The sequence below is a fragment of the Mangifera indica genome, chromosome 12 (assembly GCF_011075055.1).
Source record: "Mangifera indica cultivar Alphonso chromosome 12, CATAS_Mindica_2.1, whole genome shotgun sequence".
NCBI classification, from domain to species: domain Eukaryota; kingdom Viridiplantae; phylum Streptophyta; class Magnoliopsida; order Sapindales; family Anacardiaceae; genus Mangifera; species Mangifera indica.
This window is the reverse complement of record NC_058148.1, coordinates 8,509,603-8,525,649: the sequence shown is the minus strand read 5'-3', so window position 1 is coordinate 8,525,649 and position 16,047 is coordinate 8,509,603. Positions and strand designations below refer to the sequence as shown.

At 32.5% G+C, this 16,047-nt stretch overlaps 2 protein-coding genes and 1 long non-coding RNA gene across 7 annotated transcripts; 2 read left to right on the top strand and 1 right to left on the bottom strand.

Moving 5' to 3' along the window:
* Positions 1–2,161: 2,161 nt before the first annotated feature.
* On the top strand, positions 2,162–5,081 carry LOC123193324 (ubiquitin-like protein 5). Its single transcript, XM_044606224.1, has 2 exons — positions 2,162–2,476; positions 4,814–5,081. The coding sequence occupies exon 1, from the start codon at positions 2,251–2,253 to the stop codon at positions 2,470–2,472; it is 222 nt and encodes a 73-aa protein (XP_044462159.1). The 5' UTR covers positions 2,162–2,250; the 3' UTR covers positions 2,473–2,476; positions 4,814–5,081.
* Positions 5,082–7,094: 2,013 nt separating this feature from the next.
* Positions 7,095–7,410, top strand: LOC123230354. The gene is made up of 2 exons (XR_006505078.1): positions 7,095–7,163; positions 7,252–7,410. It is a non-coding gene; the product is annotated as an uncharacterized LOC123230354 (long non-coding RNA).
* A 4,811-nt stretch (positions 7,411–12,221) lies between these two features.
* Positions 12,222–15,611, bottom strand: LOC123193679 (auxin response factor 16-like). Of its 5 annotated transcripts, none has more exons than XM_044606745.1 (4): positions 15,513–15,611; positions 13,913–15,095; positions 12,569–13,464; positions 12,222–12,462 (listed from the first exon to the last, which is right to left on the bottom strand). In XM_044606745.1, exons 2-4 carry the CDS (start codon positions 15,023–15,025, stop codon positions 12,393–12,395), a joined length of 2,079 nt encoding a protein of 692 aa, XP_044462680.1. In that variant the 5' UTR covers positions 15,026–15,095; positions 15,513–15,611; the 3' UTR covers positions 12,222–12,392. The 5 variants fall into 5 exon arrangements, with proteins under 5 accessions (XP_044462680.1, XP_044462678.1, XP_044462676.1 ...); XM_044606743.1 differs by having other exon boundaries at positions 13,913–15,098; positions 15,294–15,597; XM_044606741.1 differs by having other exon boundaries at positions 15,294–15,597.
* Positions 15,612–16,047: the final 436 nt, after the last annotated feature.

Below are 16,047 nucleotides of genomic sequence, written 5' to 3'. Positions count from 1 at the left end.
TAACAATTACCTACCAGAAATGATTGATATAATTGGCTCGACTCCTACTTTTGTAGCTACAGGACCTTTTCTAAACTTGGTAGAACAAGCATTTACTACCTCCACTGATTCACAGCAGTTTATGCTCATATAATTTAATCGTAAAAGCTCATTTAAAACAAAATAAAATGTAAATTGTTGTGCTACCGTAGGCTCTAAAATTAAAGCATTTGCAAAACACACACATTACCAAATTTCACAAGCAAATGAAAAATAATTAGAAGCAATTAACAAGCTCAAAATTCATGAAGCTGTAGGATGGTTAACAGACGATGAATGATACAGCGAGTTTAGAATTTTACCTGACATTTCTTTTTATGTTATCGGTGTTGGGCGAAGATTGAAGAAGAGTGCGACGGAGAAACTGATAGAACACTGCGGAAGAAGACGAAGGGGGGTCGTGATCAAATATATTCTTTGAAACGAACACGTGGCAGTGGGCTTTTTCAGTAGAAATTATTCGCTTAAAATTTGTAAATTACGAATCTGGGTAAGCATCGGACCGGTATCACTATTTATTCCTAGTCACCAACAGATATTTCAGGTTCAGCAGTAGCTTATGCTAATAGTATCCAACTGGAATGACAATATAGAGGAACCGGACCGGGTATCCTATTCTCCATCTCTGTTCTGAAAGGAGATTTCAATCTTATCCCCATGAAGAGATGATAAGAATTTCTCATCTCCAGGCCATCCCGGTTACGGAAACGAAGTCTCTTCGTACTGTCTCACAAGAACAAATTTTCTTCTTTTCCACGTATTAATGATAAAAAAAATTATTTTTTTATATTCTATAAATATATTGAATAATAAAATTAATTAAAATTAAAATTATTCTATTTTAAATATTATAAATAATATATATTAATTATTTTGATTTATATAACAAAAATATAAAAATATTTTTTGTTGCTATCTTTATCTTTATTAATGTTAAAAAGGGTTAAAAACCCTAAATTTGAGTCAAAATTATTATCCCTAATAGCCAAATTAAAAAATTATAAAAATATCTTAATACAAAGGCTGAATAATATTTCTCAACAAGCTTTTTAGCTTCTCTGTTAGTTATAAAAATCTATTTTATTACCTATTTATTAAATTTATTATTTTTATTATAAATTTTATGAAAAGATAAAAATATTTTCTGAATTTATTTAAACTAAATAATATTTTTTCACAAAAAAAATTGTAAATTTTGTAACACCCATGTGCATGACTTTTTGTAACCATTACACTTATTACAAATTTGATCTGAATATGTTATATCTCATTCAAGCAAGTTTATGCATATCATAGATAGAAGACATGACTTAACAAGAATTACTCATCAAATAGTCCGTATGAGAAGGTTAATGGATGTTGACATTGGTGAGGTTACGATTAACATAGATGAAAGTAATCACAAAATTAGTTGTTCATAACAAAAATGATGCTTAGGGTCAACGAATCTTAATGGGGAATGAACATATAAGGGTCATGATGCAAGGGCGGTGATAGCATCGAGTAAAGGTGGGCAAGATCAATGCGATGATGGTGAGATTTTGGAGGAAAACAATGATGGGCACGGCCTAAAAGAAAGATGGAGGAAACAAAGAATAATATAAAATAAATAAGGTAAAAATATTTTTTATTTTCACCATTAAATTCCACCACCAAAGTATCCCATCATTAAAACCCATTGTCACAGTTTCCTACCATCAAAACCTGTTAAGAAAATGTGACATCAAGATATATATAGAAGTATCGAAAAGAATTAGGAAAGTTTCGAATTGGCTTATACATTATAGTTGCTAGAGAAGGAAAGTTAATTGGGAAAATATTATAGGAGAAGTTTTCGCCTTTTAAGCCTCAGTCATTGACGTAGGTCATGACTTTAATAAGATTTTAAGAGGGCAAATTTGTAACACTTTCCTCCAAAAATATTATTATTCACGTATAAAAAGAGTTATTATTGATAATTTTCCGTATAATGACGTGTAATTTTGAGGAAATTAGAACAACACAACACATTATATATATTTACTGAAATACCCTTTATTTAATTTTCTATTTATAATTGAGATTATTTTGATTTTTGACTTGAGTCAAACATAAAAATGCAGTCGCTTTATGTCTACGCACGAGGGCGGCTAAGATAATTTTATTTTATAAAAGGAGCTGACAAAGCAAGAGGAAGAGACGAAGGAAAAATAGAAAGACAGTGAAGAGAAGATGATTGAGGTGGTGTTGAACGATCGCCTGGGGAAGAAGGTGCGCGTGAAGTGCAACGATGACGACACCATTGGCGACTTGAAGAAGCTGGTGGCCGCTCAAACCGGTACTCGAGCTGATAAGATTCGGATTCAGAAGTGGTATACCATCTACAAGGACCACATCACGCTTAAGGACTATGAGATCCATGATGGCATGGGCCTTGAGCTCTACTACAGCTAAACCTGTTAAGTTTTTTCCCTTGATTATTGTTTATAACTTTTATTTGTCTGTTTGAATTATGGATTGTTAGGGTTTCCTATTGTTGATGATATTTGAATATATAAAGCAGTTATTGGAATTACGTAGTATTTGGAATGTTTTATCTTCTTATGTCTAACTTGATTTGAACTCGAGAAAACGTAGGTTTCTGAAGAAGTTGGGAAACCAGTGGTGGTTGTCCTCTTGATTCTTCTTTTCCTGGATTTTTTTTGGTTTAATTTTCTGTTTTGCTTGCGTGGATTATGGATATTATGGTTTTTTTCGGGAGTGTTTTGACGTCAAAAAACACTTTTTGTCTAGTTTATAATGTACAATTAAACGAACACTCTCTGGAATAAGATATTATAATTTTTTTTAAAGGTTGTTTGAAATTTCTCTTCTTTGGTCTTTCGAAGAATTTAATTATTAGTTTTTGAGAGAATGTTTGGAGGTGCTTTAGGAGGAGCTTTTCCAAAATGAACAATCCTTATCAGATTTTTTTGAACGTACACTTGGTCTACTGAGTTTTTTGATGAATTTGGAACCATAGCGATCAGATTGTAATTCATCTAAGCATGGCTTAATGTATTTCGCTTTATATCGTTGTTAGTTCTGGTTGAGGTTGTGATTTTTGTGCTTCTTGTTATTTTTGTTGAAGATTGTGGATTAATGGTTTTTAATGTTAAGTGAAAGAAGTCATTTATAGAGCCACAACTATTAGTCCACTTTTTTTTTTTTTGGGTAAGTGTTGTCACACCACTCCACTGCAATCAGGCCAAAGAAAGTGGGATTTAGTCTGATATAAATTTGATTTTGATGGAACACTTTATTGACAGATCAGATTTTGTGCAGTCTTTCGGTTAAGTAGTCCAGCTTATAAAACACTGATTCTACTTTCTGTCATTGACTAGTTTAAGCAAAACATGCCGGACATATGTTGTTGTCACATTTATAGTTGATGTTCAGATAAATACACCTTGTATGTTTTACTTTATATGATTTTGGTTTATCCTAATCCTAGTGGTCTATTTGAATTGGTGGTTTGGTCTAACACATAGTTGTGTGAAGAGGAAGAAAATTTTGGGAAAAGAGAGTAGTGTATGCTACATCTTTGTTTTGAATTGATTGCTATCTTATGAGGGATTCATCTACTTTTGATTTGTATTTGATAGAAACCTGGTAACTCAATTCAATTCCGCAATCAAATCAAAACACATAATCAATTTTATGGTGGATCTACTCAATGTAGTCAAGAGATTTTATGAAACAAACACTAAATTTTGTATATATACTTCCAGTATTCAAATAACACCAATCAATCCCACCAAATCAAAAGCAAAAATGGAGAATGGGCAGTGACAAAATAAAAGAAATGTTCTGGCCCCCCAAGGCTTTTGCTTCCCTCTCTAATTTCTTCTCGATTTTTCTTTGTCCCTTTTCTTTCCTTGCAAGACTTTTTATATTCCTTGCCTGGTCCCCACTCTACCCATTTTCCATGCTTCCCCACATGTTTCCTTTGTGCTTAGATTGATCCACCTCGCCAAGAGACATTTCTTCTCTACTCTTGCTCCTATGCTTCTTTCCCTGCACCCTAGATCCTAAGAGTATTGCAAAAGTAAAAGTGATAATGAAGAAACTTCTATTCATGAATGCTTATCCTCTATAGCTGAACCATTTTTTTATTTTTGGTTGTGAATTACTAGTACCACTGTTGTTTCTGCTCTATCCACAAAATTTCTTTTTGATAATCATTTAAAATTATATAACTTCAGAATTGCTAAGTTTAAATTTTATTCACAAAAATTCTACTTTCTATCTAGGAGGTTGTTTATCACCAAATCAAACTTGAGTGAATGATCTTGATCTTCAGGGAGGGGGAAAGAAAGTAATGGATTATAAAGTTGGTGATCATCACCAGTTAAGTAGATTATAATTTCTTGGTTCATCTGTAGATGGGCAAATTGACATGGTTGAGTATCTTTTTTTATGCCTTTGAGCAAGCAGTAATGATTTCATTTTAAAAAGGAAAGGAAAAGAAAGAATAGAAAATTTTGGTGCTAATTTTTTATTTTCATTTTCTTTCTTTTTGGGTATGGCATATTAAACCTTAAACATAACAGTTATTTTACAGATTATAAAGGAATTGTTTCTTTTCTTTACAGAATTGATACCTTTGGACTTTCCCTTCAGGAGTAACTTTGTTACATTGTGCAAATCGTCCTTCTAGTTTTAAAGAATATGGATGTTTTCAAGCATGACAAACATTTTGAGCTGAAACTAATCTTTGTTATTTGCCTTTTTTCTTTTTAATTTTGATATTCAGGTAATTGATGATATAATAAGCAAGGCATGTTGGAAGTGGGAAGGACAACTTTGCTAGTAATGTCTTGTTAAATAATATTAGCAGGGCCAACTTTATAATTAATGTCTTGTATGATGGCTCATATTATACTCCTGAAAACTTGTAATAGCTTGTTCACGTTGTTTTATGTGGATGGTTCTTTTCTGTATTAATCTGTTTTCATTGGTATGTGGATCTTTCTTCAATCTGTATTTGGGATTTTGAAGTAGTATGGGTGCTTTATGTGGTATGTTGTATGCTTGCACGCTTTATTTTTGTTTGCTATGGTGTATTGACTTATGACTTACCAACAACTATTCAACTTCCAGTTCCAGATCAATCGCAAAATATGTAGGGCTGATTTGTTGGTTGTGCTGTGATTTTGTTTAGATTTGAACTTTGTCATACCTGATACCTTATACAGTTGACATGTACATTCACTGTCAAAAGAGTAGATAGTATTTTCATCATTTATTCATTAGTAGTTGGAGTATTTACACCCCAGGGGATTATAGTCTATGTTTGAGGTGATGGTTGATCAATCCTGTTGTGAAGTTGTAACAAACTGCCTCTTGGCCCGGAAGAGATAGGTTTAGCGTCATTGTTGAAGTAATCTCTACAGTTGGTACATCTTTTTCTCACAGGCATGCTCACACCCACATTTATTATTAATATTATTGGTGCTAGGAACCCCATATATCTTCTTAACGGTTGAGGAGGTCCTGATCTGAGATTGGATTGAGAATGGTGGAACCTTTCATGTTTTACCTTGGGTGGTGACTGGGCTGCAGACTTGATTTGGCCGGTGCTTGGTTCTTTGTGTTGTCATTATTGTAGCCTTTAAAATTTGGTTAATTTCCCATTCTACAGTTAAGTGAGTTATGTTTTAAACTTGGTAGACATGTTGTCAAAAGGGAAAAGGACTATTTCCCATCCATTTTTTATCCCATTCTCAAATCTATACACACGCTAGATCAAAAATCACTTTTTTCACCTATGATCAAATTGTTGTCTATTTTTTCAATTAGAAACTTGGGTAAAATCATTATTTTAATTATAAACCTTACAACTTTAAAATTTCACCATTTCTCCCTTTCAGGTTTTAAAAACTAACATCTCAATCCATCCTAAAAGTTTGAAAAGTTTAGATTTTACTCCTAGGGTTTGCTTCCTTCTTGGGCCACCACCGACTGTCGACGAATTCCACTGATCTCTCATCTCCGACTGCAAAGGACAACAAAGACGACCCTTCTTCGCTCAGATCTGGATGACGCTTAGATCTGGACAACAAAGTATCGTCCAGATCTGAAAAAACAGACGAAGGATGACGCTTCATCGTCGTGTCTGGACTACGCGACAAAGGACGACGAAACGTCATCTTTCGTCGTCTGGGTGGATCTCTTCATCGCACCACCGTCGTCGCATCAGGAGAAGAAGGAGGCCGGTGACGATGTCGGAGACGACGTCAGAAGATGAAATTGAAGAATGTGGGTGAAACTGTTATTTGTGAAAGTTTTGGGGGGGCGCCTGTGTTTTGAAAAATATAGAAACCCTAGGTTTGTGGGTGAAAATGTTACTTTTAAAAGTTTAAAAACTTTAGGTAAAGGTGAAATGTTAGTTTGTAAAACCTATGGGTGATAAAAAGTAATAAATTTTATAATTTTTTAATATAAGCAGTAAAATGAGTATTTTACCTCTTCTTTTAACAAAAAAAATAGACGACAGTTTGATCATAGATGGGAAAAGTGGTTTTTGATTTGTGGTGTGTATAGGTTTGAGAATGAGGTAAAAATGAATGAAAAATAATCCTTTTCCCTTGTCAAAATCTTCGATAGAGAAGCTTCATCCTTTGCATAGACATGTTTTAAACTTGATACCAAACCTACATTAATGTTGTACATTAAAATTCTTAAGAGATAGTTTGAGTTAAAAAAGATGAGATTTTATATATAAGAGAATATGAGTTTAAGTTTTTTTAAGATTAAATTTTTAACTTATCTAATTTAATGATTATAAAATCGATCATTAAACTTTGATTTTGTTTTATTTGGTGTAGTAATCTAGTTTGGATAAGATTTCTGGTTACCATAAATGTATGTGGTACATTAGAAAGCATTTGTGTAGAAGCTACATTGCAAGGTTCAATTCGCTTTGTGCATAGGCATAGATGCCGTACAAATTCGAGATTTGCAATGAATATTCATGTCAATTGATTTCTTACGGATTGTTTATTATTTATTTTTTATTTTTTGACCCATTCTTCGCAGGTTTTGGACATTTAGTTTCTGTTTGTGACATTTTTACTGTTTCCATAAACGTATTGCAAGACAAGGTGAGAGGATTTCTGTCAAATCAAATTAGGTGGGCGTTGAACATCCGTATTCGTGGATGACCATTTGATTTTCTTCATGATTACTCAGGTCCTCAACTTATGGTTGATCTTGACCGACCGTACTCCAAATTAATCAACTCTGAATCCTTCCAAATTCACACTGAATCCTTTTTTCATTTACATCTTTTTTATGACAAATAAATGAGTGAATTTCTATTCAACTTAAGAACTTGGTAAATTCATTTCATCATATTCCCCTTAAGTTGAGGATGCATAATGTAGTCTGATTAAATTTTTAACTACAAAATGATAGGGTGAATGTTTTTTTTACAAATTACATTAAGTTACCCCATGTTTCGAAGCATAATTATCAAAATATTATACAATATACAATACATATTTTATAGTATGATATAATACAGATAAAAAATAATATATATTATAAAATATATTAAATTAATATGATATAATACATATTTTATGATACGATATATATTATTAATATAAATTAATATATTTTAAAAAAATATGATATAATAAAAATTTTTATATTTTTTAAAATATTTAAAATATTTTTTAAATTAAAAATGTGTTAATAAAATTACCTGTTACGTTCTAGAAACATTCAAATTTATACCAGTGAAAAAACAGGTTGGAGATTTCCAATTCCCATGTCGGAACGGAAATCTGATTTTCTGAGTTGACTTGCCATCATTCATATTTACGAAAATTCTTGGATCTTGTTCATTAAAATAATTCTAATTAATAAACTAATAATCACCTGCGAGTTCTTCTCATAACGCTATTTTCCCATCTCGTTAAAATCTCGTGCAACAATTTTTTATTTTATTTTTTTAATAAAAACTTTTTATCTAATTATTCAACAATTCATACTTTGAATTCAATTCGTAATTATACCATATTGTGGATGTTATTATTATTGTCATTCATTTCATATTATTGATTTCATTATTTTTAATGCCAATGTTGAACAATTATGATCGTTATGATGATTCATTCTTAGAAAGAAGGCTCCGACATCAAAACGGCAACTCGCAGCTCATTTATCTTATTATAAAATATGATACATATTTTATGATATAATATAAATAAAAAATAATATATATTATAAAATATTTTAAATTAATATAATATAATATATATCATATGATACAATATATATTTTATAATATGATATTTATTATTGATATAAATTGATATACATTTTTTAAGAAAATAATAATGTTATATGGGCATATATAAAAATTTTAAATTTATAGGGTATTTGTGATATTTTTTAAAATAATGATATGTTAACTATAATTTTTTATTCTTTAAAGCTATATTATTCTATATGATATGGGACATAATACAAAAAAATGAGGTTTTTAATATATAATATAATATATGATTTGATTACCATATTATATGTTTAAGAAATTCAAAATCATTCAATTATATGATAATATATATAAATATGTGTATATGTGTATATCTAAAATAGATATAAATAGTTTTATTGATTTCAAAATATGCAGATTATATTATCTGCTCAAAAATTAAATCAAAATCTTCGTAAAAAAATTAATAATTAATTTTTTTTTACCCAATGTTGATCCAAAAATAGTTTTTTGCCACTTATAGTATAAATAATTTTTTTTACCTCAAAATATATAACCTCTACGATAGGTATAATGGAACATAGCACAAAAAACTTAAATTACTATATATATGCAAATATATACACACACACACATATACACCTTCTCCCGGCTCCATTGATATATATATTTTTTTTCAATCTTATTTTATTTGGCAATACTAGTGTAATGGTTATGATTGAGTTAAAACACTATAGTTATCAGTGTCTTATGATACATAATATTTATTTTACGATACAATATAATACAAATGTAAAATGATACGTATCATGAGATTTATCACATTAATATAATATAGTAGACGATTGTATGATATGATACGTATCCTATGATACGATATATATCACCGATATGGATTGAAACATTTTTTAGAAAAAATGATGATGTAATATAAGTGTATATGAGAAATTTTAAATTTTCAAGAGTCTTTGTGATATTTTTCAAAATAATGCGTATCCATTAGATTTTTTTACTATTTTATTTTTTAAATGTCGTATAATACAATATAATATAATAGTCAATACACGATATAAAAAATTAGTTTTTTGAAATATGATACGATACGCAATTCGACTATCATGTGCAACAACCATTTTTGTTCCAATTTTAGAATGAAATGAAGAAAATCAAACATTTACTATACTGCTTTTAGCAACAACTTTCTATTAGTTTAATCTATTTGACAAATGAATCACCCTTCAATTCTAGAAAGTTGCTCAAAATCTATTACATCATTTACTTATTTATCTTTTGTAATTTTGTAATTTTAGAATTGCGATCTTAAAGGTTAACAAAATTAATAGAGTATTAGAATTTTTAAAGTAAATCTTGATTTGCTTGGTATAGTAATTATGGGTCTAGTCACTGTGTCATAAATTTATCCGTCTAACAAATACGGACGGAGTCCATGGTTATTAAAAAAAAAAATTCTGAGTTTCTGATAACGGAAAACTTTCTCCAACATCCGAGTTGCTTTTGGGTGAAACAAGGGTTAAAGTTGTTGTCTTGTAATGGTGTTTTGGTGAGGTTTCATGGCGAGTGGTGTATAAGAAAGAGAGATGAGATGATTGGTGAGGAAGCAGAAAGGGGTTTCGGTTTATGATGTGTTGAAGGATTGGTGAAGGAAGAAGAGATGTGTTAAATGTTTTATCTCTTTTAATTGTATATTTTCTATTGGCGAAGTTTTTTTCAAGTCAAAAAAATGTTATTATATCACAAAAGAGGAAAAATATTTCAAAACGTGGAAGAGAGAGTGCCATTCACTTGAAAATATATAAATATTATGAAGGATGGACTCAAAAATAATGGCCGAAATACTTATTCCCACCCAAAGGTCATTCCATTTTCAAATTGGTATCATTTAATTATTAAAAACTCAAATATTCATCTGTAAATGGTTAAAATTAATTAGATTTGTTAAGTTTTGAGAGAAAATTCATAAATTTAACTAGCGGTATATTAAAAATAACAAAACATTAACCATTGCCCCCTTAGATTTAAAAAACTAATAATTCTCTTAGAGTCAAACTTTAAAACGTTATAATTTTTCCCTCCATTTTTTGGTATCAGCATTGGCCGGCGTCTCTCTCCCTCCCTTTTTGTTCCCATTTCTGTCACCTTTTCCTTGTCTTCGTTTAGTGACGAAGATGAGGAAAAGGTGTCGAAAATGGGATCAAAAAGGGAAAGAAAGAGATGTCAATCAGTAATGATGCTGGAAAATGGAGAGAGAAAAAGAAAGAAATCTTAGAGAGAAAATATAATATTTCAAAGTTTAATATGAGGAAAAATTATTAATTTTTTAAACTTAAGAGGGAAATAGATAATATTAATTTACTCTGTTAATTTTAATTGTTCATGGGTGGGTGTTTAGGTTTTCAATAATTAAAAGATATCAATTTAGGAATACAATGAACTTTGGGTGGGAATAAGTCCTTCGGCCAAAACTAAATGTTAAAAGATGAGTAATGTAATATCATTCCAAAAAAAATTAAGATTGGTTGCAACAAATAAAAATATGAAAATGTAAGTAAATGACACAGTTTTGAATAAATAATAAAATTATTTACATAAATAATACATATAAACGATAATATATTATTATAAAATTAAATTATTTAAATTTAAAATAAAATGATACTTAATTATATAATAAAATATTATTATTTATACATATATTAGTATTGGCTATGCACGTATTACTACTCCTGTGCAAATAAGATGGGAAAAGGGAAAAAAAAGAAAGGGATGTTGAAGATCAAAATTATGGGACCAAGATCCTTAGTACATGCTCTGTAAGTTGACAGAGGCAACAATGGTGCACGACCTTACTTGGTTCATGTGCAATAAAAGCTTGTTGTTGTAATGCAACGATACATGCAAGTCAAGGACCAACAACCCTAACCCTAATACTGCCTTCCCTTGACTCACGAATCTTTGTCTGCCTCGTGCAACTTAATTAAAACCCACTTCAAACCTTTGACCTCCACCCTCTTAACCATGGTTAATCCCCTCATCTCTCCAAATCCCCATGAAATTAATATTCATAATCTTTTTCTTTTATCTTATTTTTTATGTATCTCCACCGTTGTTAGAGCTGGCTGCTATTAATGGTTACATTTGAGAAGTTCTTTCATTTATAAGCGCTTATTGGAGACACAGTCTGTGATTTTTAACTGTTTTTTTTTAGGAGAAATTTCAGCGAATAGTTCCTTAGACCCGGATAGGGCTTTTGTTTGTTGCATCAAATCTTGTCATCATCCCAACAAAAACATCCCACAATCTCTGGTCCTGTTCTGCAACAAGATCCAAGATTTTTTCAAAGTTTGTTTTGGATTTGGTTGTGCTATATTGTTCATGAATAGAAAGAAAATAGCTTTGTAGAGTGGTGCGTAGGCAGAAGAAGTGCAAAATCTAGGAAAAAGGCCAACAAATTGAGTTTCAGCCTAGGCTCTAGACATGCTTTGGTTTGGATTATGATAGCCTAGTTCGTCTCGCTTTCCTATTTTTAATGAATCTGTTAGTTCATAAGTGACCATCAATTTGTTTTTGTTGCTATATGCATATAAGCTATTTTCCAAGACGTGGCAATGGATTCACGGTGTAAGCATTCTTCTGTACTGTTTGCTGATAATGAGAGAGCCTTCAGAAAAAGGCAATTCCCACAGAAGACATAAAATGGTAGGTGCAGTTTGTTTTGAGGGTTGTTGCACCACTCAATATGGAACAACATTTGCGGTTGGAAGTTGACAACACAGCACCATTTCATGAGGTGGATAAGGCCACTTTGCTAGAAAGAGTTGTGTATTCAACATTTTGCAGCCCTGTGATTCATACATGCTGGGAAACGCTTTATCTATTGATAAATACTTCTGATTTATAGGATAAACAATAAAAAAAATTGAGGGCAAAGTTGAATCTGTATAAACAAAATTCGAACTACAATATTGCAAAATTGGATGAAGTAGACTTCTCCACAACTCCAAAAAGGTAAAACACAAGGCAAAAACTAACAAGCAGAAGTTGAAACAGAGTACTTAGTAACTGCACAAGTGACAAACATCCTCCATCTCTATCTGCCCACACTGTCACTGCCTGAATCTGTCAGAATAGTTAGCCTTATCGCCGTCTTCAGAAATTCACTGCAATGTCAAAACAGATATAAATTATAATTGAAAATTAAGACATCCAACAAAAAGGATTGGTAAGACATAAGGAAGATGACCAAGATAGTAAAGATGAAATTACCCGAAGGGTTCATCCCCAGTGTGTTTAATAGAACCTGCAGCATCCCGGTACAACACATTACTAAACATTACAGAACTTCCTATGCCAAACATGTTGGCTAACTTTTGATAAAGTTCTTCGTATGACCCAAGTACGGACAGATCAAGGGTTCGGCCTACAGCCTCTGATTCCATGAACACTTTACAATGACCAGTCTCCAAACCAATATCAGATTTTTGGTGATCTTTGCACCAAGAAGACCCCGCATCAGAAGAGTTTTCTAGTGTAACATTCTGATGAACTGCACAACCAGAGCCATCAGAAGACATTGCTGTCTTTTCTGGATTGCAATCTGATGAACTGTTTCCAATGGTATCACCAGAGCAACTTTGTGAACTATGTTGCTGGGGGAGAATGAGTTGACCAAACAATAAGATGTGAGGAGTTTTTATTTCATTGTTGTCCTTAAAATTCTGGGTGGAATTTCCCATACTCAGCAAGCAAGACACATTCTCATTATTTCTGGTGTCACTCAGAAAATTGCCACCACAGATTCTAGCAGGTCGTGCGACATGATCATGCTGCTGAAAACCAACAGGAAATAGACCTGACTGCAGCTTGCTTAAGTGGAGATTTGAAGATAGTCCATATTGGGCATGCCTGGCTCCCTGTATGCCTGCAGCAGTATTGTCTGAAATGCAACTTAATGGACTGCTGGTCATGAGGGGGTTTCTGGAAAATGGTGGCATTGGAAGTTGGTTAATCAAAGAAAAATCAGGGTGTTCAGGAAGCCGCAATTTCTTTCTTGGTGTTGAGAAGGGAGAGAGATGGATAGCTGGTATGCTTGATACCAGTTCAACCAACCATGGGCTAACTCGCTTCACATTCTGGAGCAGATCTGGCTCATCCCATGCTACCTGAAACATAATTATTTGCAAAAAAATATTAGAATCAAGCATATTTTAAGAGAAAAAGATTCCAGATAATAGATGAATGCTTGATGAAAAATTCGGCAGATATTCTCAGCAATATAGATGCTTTAAGGAATTCACAGCTTCAGAAATCATATACAATAAAAACCTAGTTAGAGGCATGCTTATGCTGCTTACTTCAGAGGGTAATTTGCCACGATTTATGCGCTGGACATGGGTGAAATTCCTTTCCTTTTACTAGATTTCATTTCTTATAGCTATTTTTTAGAAAAATGAAGAAGCTACTGTAAATAGGTCTAGAAATGCTAAATTAAACAATTTTTCAATCCCAAAAAACCCACACTTACGAAAGAAAATTATTAAATTCATAACCACAATCATTAAAAATAAAGAAAAATATATATATTACTACTAGAAATAATGACAAGTGTACCTGCAGAAGCCGCCATGGGGAATTAGGCCAACGAACGGGATCAGCAACCTGCACAGAAGAGATGGTTCCCATAAACCAGCTGATCCGAGATGAATCCTCAGTTTCAAAAGCCATTTTAAATCTCATTCCCGAACACCACTGGATTTGCATTGCAGCTCTCACAGCTGAGGCCTTCACAACAAACTCTGGTGTGCTTGCACGAGGGTAGTAAACAACCTCAAAGGGTTGTCCATTAGCAGCAAGAGTTGCAGCTTCAACAACAGACTCAGCCCTCACTTTCCCCCTCAAATCACCAATAGAATTTCTCCTCTTTAATTTATTCTCATCCTCCCTCATATAACCTGAATATCCCCCAAAAGGAAAGCCACAGCTTCCACCTCCTGAGTTCCAGCCAACTGAATAATCAGATCCACCACCAATTCCTCCCTTTTTTGCCCTTCTAATCCCCACATATAGATCCCCATTCTCTGCTCTCAGAAAAACTATAGAATCTCCTGCAACAAGCTTCTTCTGATTCACAAAATTACTCCAACCTGTCGTAAGAAGATGACGACGAGGTGTTCCTCTATAAATATGCCTAAACTTCCATACTTCACCATGCACATCCTTTGCAAGAATGGCTTGAACAGGAGGTTCTGCACTATAATCCAACCTTGGAAATATAGTCTCAGCACAATAACGTGGAACAGAAAACCCCCCACCATTGTTTGCATCAGATTGTGTCAAAGTCTTAGCAAAAGACGCAGGCTTTTCACTACACTGATTAATTCCTCCATTTCCATCAAACCCCAAATCCTCAAAATCATCTAACCCATTGTTTTTCATAGCAATCATCCTAATTTTCGCAAAAACCTCATCAGTTTCAGTATCTGCCATATACTTTATGGCAGTTACGCGACACGGGATCATTGCAGGAAGGTTAAGATTTGACAATTCTATATTCCCTTTAGCATGTTCTAAGTGACCCTGAGGAAAATAAAACACTTTAGAGTTTATTAATGGCATTTGAACCATACCACCAGCACAAGCATGCCATAGTTGTGAATCTAAACAGCTTTCTGTTGTTGTATTCTTGTTCAACGAGTCCTTTGCCGCATCCATAACTGTAACCATTGCTAGTTACAGCCTTTCAAGCATACAAAATTTTTTCCACTTCGCTCAAGATTAGCCGTCAGTCAAGACACTGCTAGAACACGAATGAATATAAAAATTTGTCAGCTACATCTAAAAAAAAATAAGAATAATAAAATTCAGAAAGATCAGATTTTTATCATAAGAATGATCAAATCAACAGCAGAATAATAACTTTTTCTTCAATTTTCGCAACAACCCATCAAGCAAAACGAAAATTCCATAAAAAAAAAAAAAAAGTAAGTCATACAATCCCTATACCCAATCTCTGCAACGAAAATTCTTCCGAAGTAATCACCAAAATGTTCAGAGAAGAAACAGCGTATTTCATATGAAAAAACAACCAAAACCAAAATTTTTCCTAACAGAAATCCACTTTTGTGTGTGAAAAGGGAGTGAGGGAGGCCTCTCGTGAAGTGGGTCAATAGTGAAAGTTCAAAAAAGAAAAACAAGAGAGAGAGAGAGAGACAGTGAGCGTGTGTTAGAGGCGTGAAGCTTCGTTTCGTTGGGTTGCCGACCAGACTCAACTCCAAGTGTTAAAAAGAGAGGCTTGTTGAGGAAAGAGAAAAAGAAATAAATAATGCCAAAACAAAAACTGTTTTTGTTTTTAATTTTTTTCTTGTTTTGGATCCCTTCCCTTCAGTCCACTGCTAAAGCCTAAAGCCAAGTTCAGGTGATTTCACCTGATCTTCGTAACCAGATTTATCTCTCACCCACCTCCTCACTAAGCGCGTGCTTACACCACCATAAGGTAATGACGTTTTATGACTAGGGATAAAAAAAGAAACCGAAACAAAACTAATTTATAGATGTTTGCCTTTTAATTTCAGTTTTTATTTGAAATTGACTTATTACAAGTAGATTTTTGTTTTAATTTTGCGGAATCAGTTGTTTTCAATTCCAACTCTGAGTCTATTTTCTAAAGAATCAGAGTCAAAATATAAAATTAATAGCTTTAATACGAATATTTAGAATATTACGATCAAAGTTTAAATCGTGCATTC

Coding starts and splice junctions, on each gene's coding strand:
- LOC123193324 (XM_044606224.1), top strand. CDS start 2,251: ATGATTGAGGTGGTGTTGAACGATCGCCTGGGGAAGAAGGTGCGCGTG.
- LOC123193679 (XM_044606745.1), bottom strand. CDS start 15,025: ATGGTTACAGTTATGGATGCGGCAAAGGACTCGTTGAACAAGAATACA. Junction 13,465..13,912: donor CCCCATGGCGGCTTCTGCAG/GTACACTTGTCA, acceptor ATTATGTTTCAG/GTAGCATGGGATGAGCCAGA. Junction 12,463..12,568: donor ACTGGGGATGAACCCTTCGG/GTAATTTCATCT, acceptor TTGACATTGCAG/TGAATTTCTGAAGACGGCGA.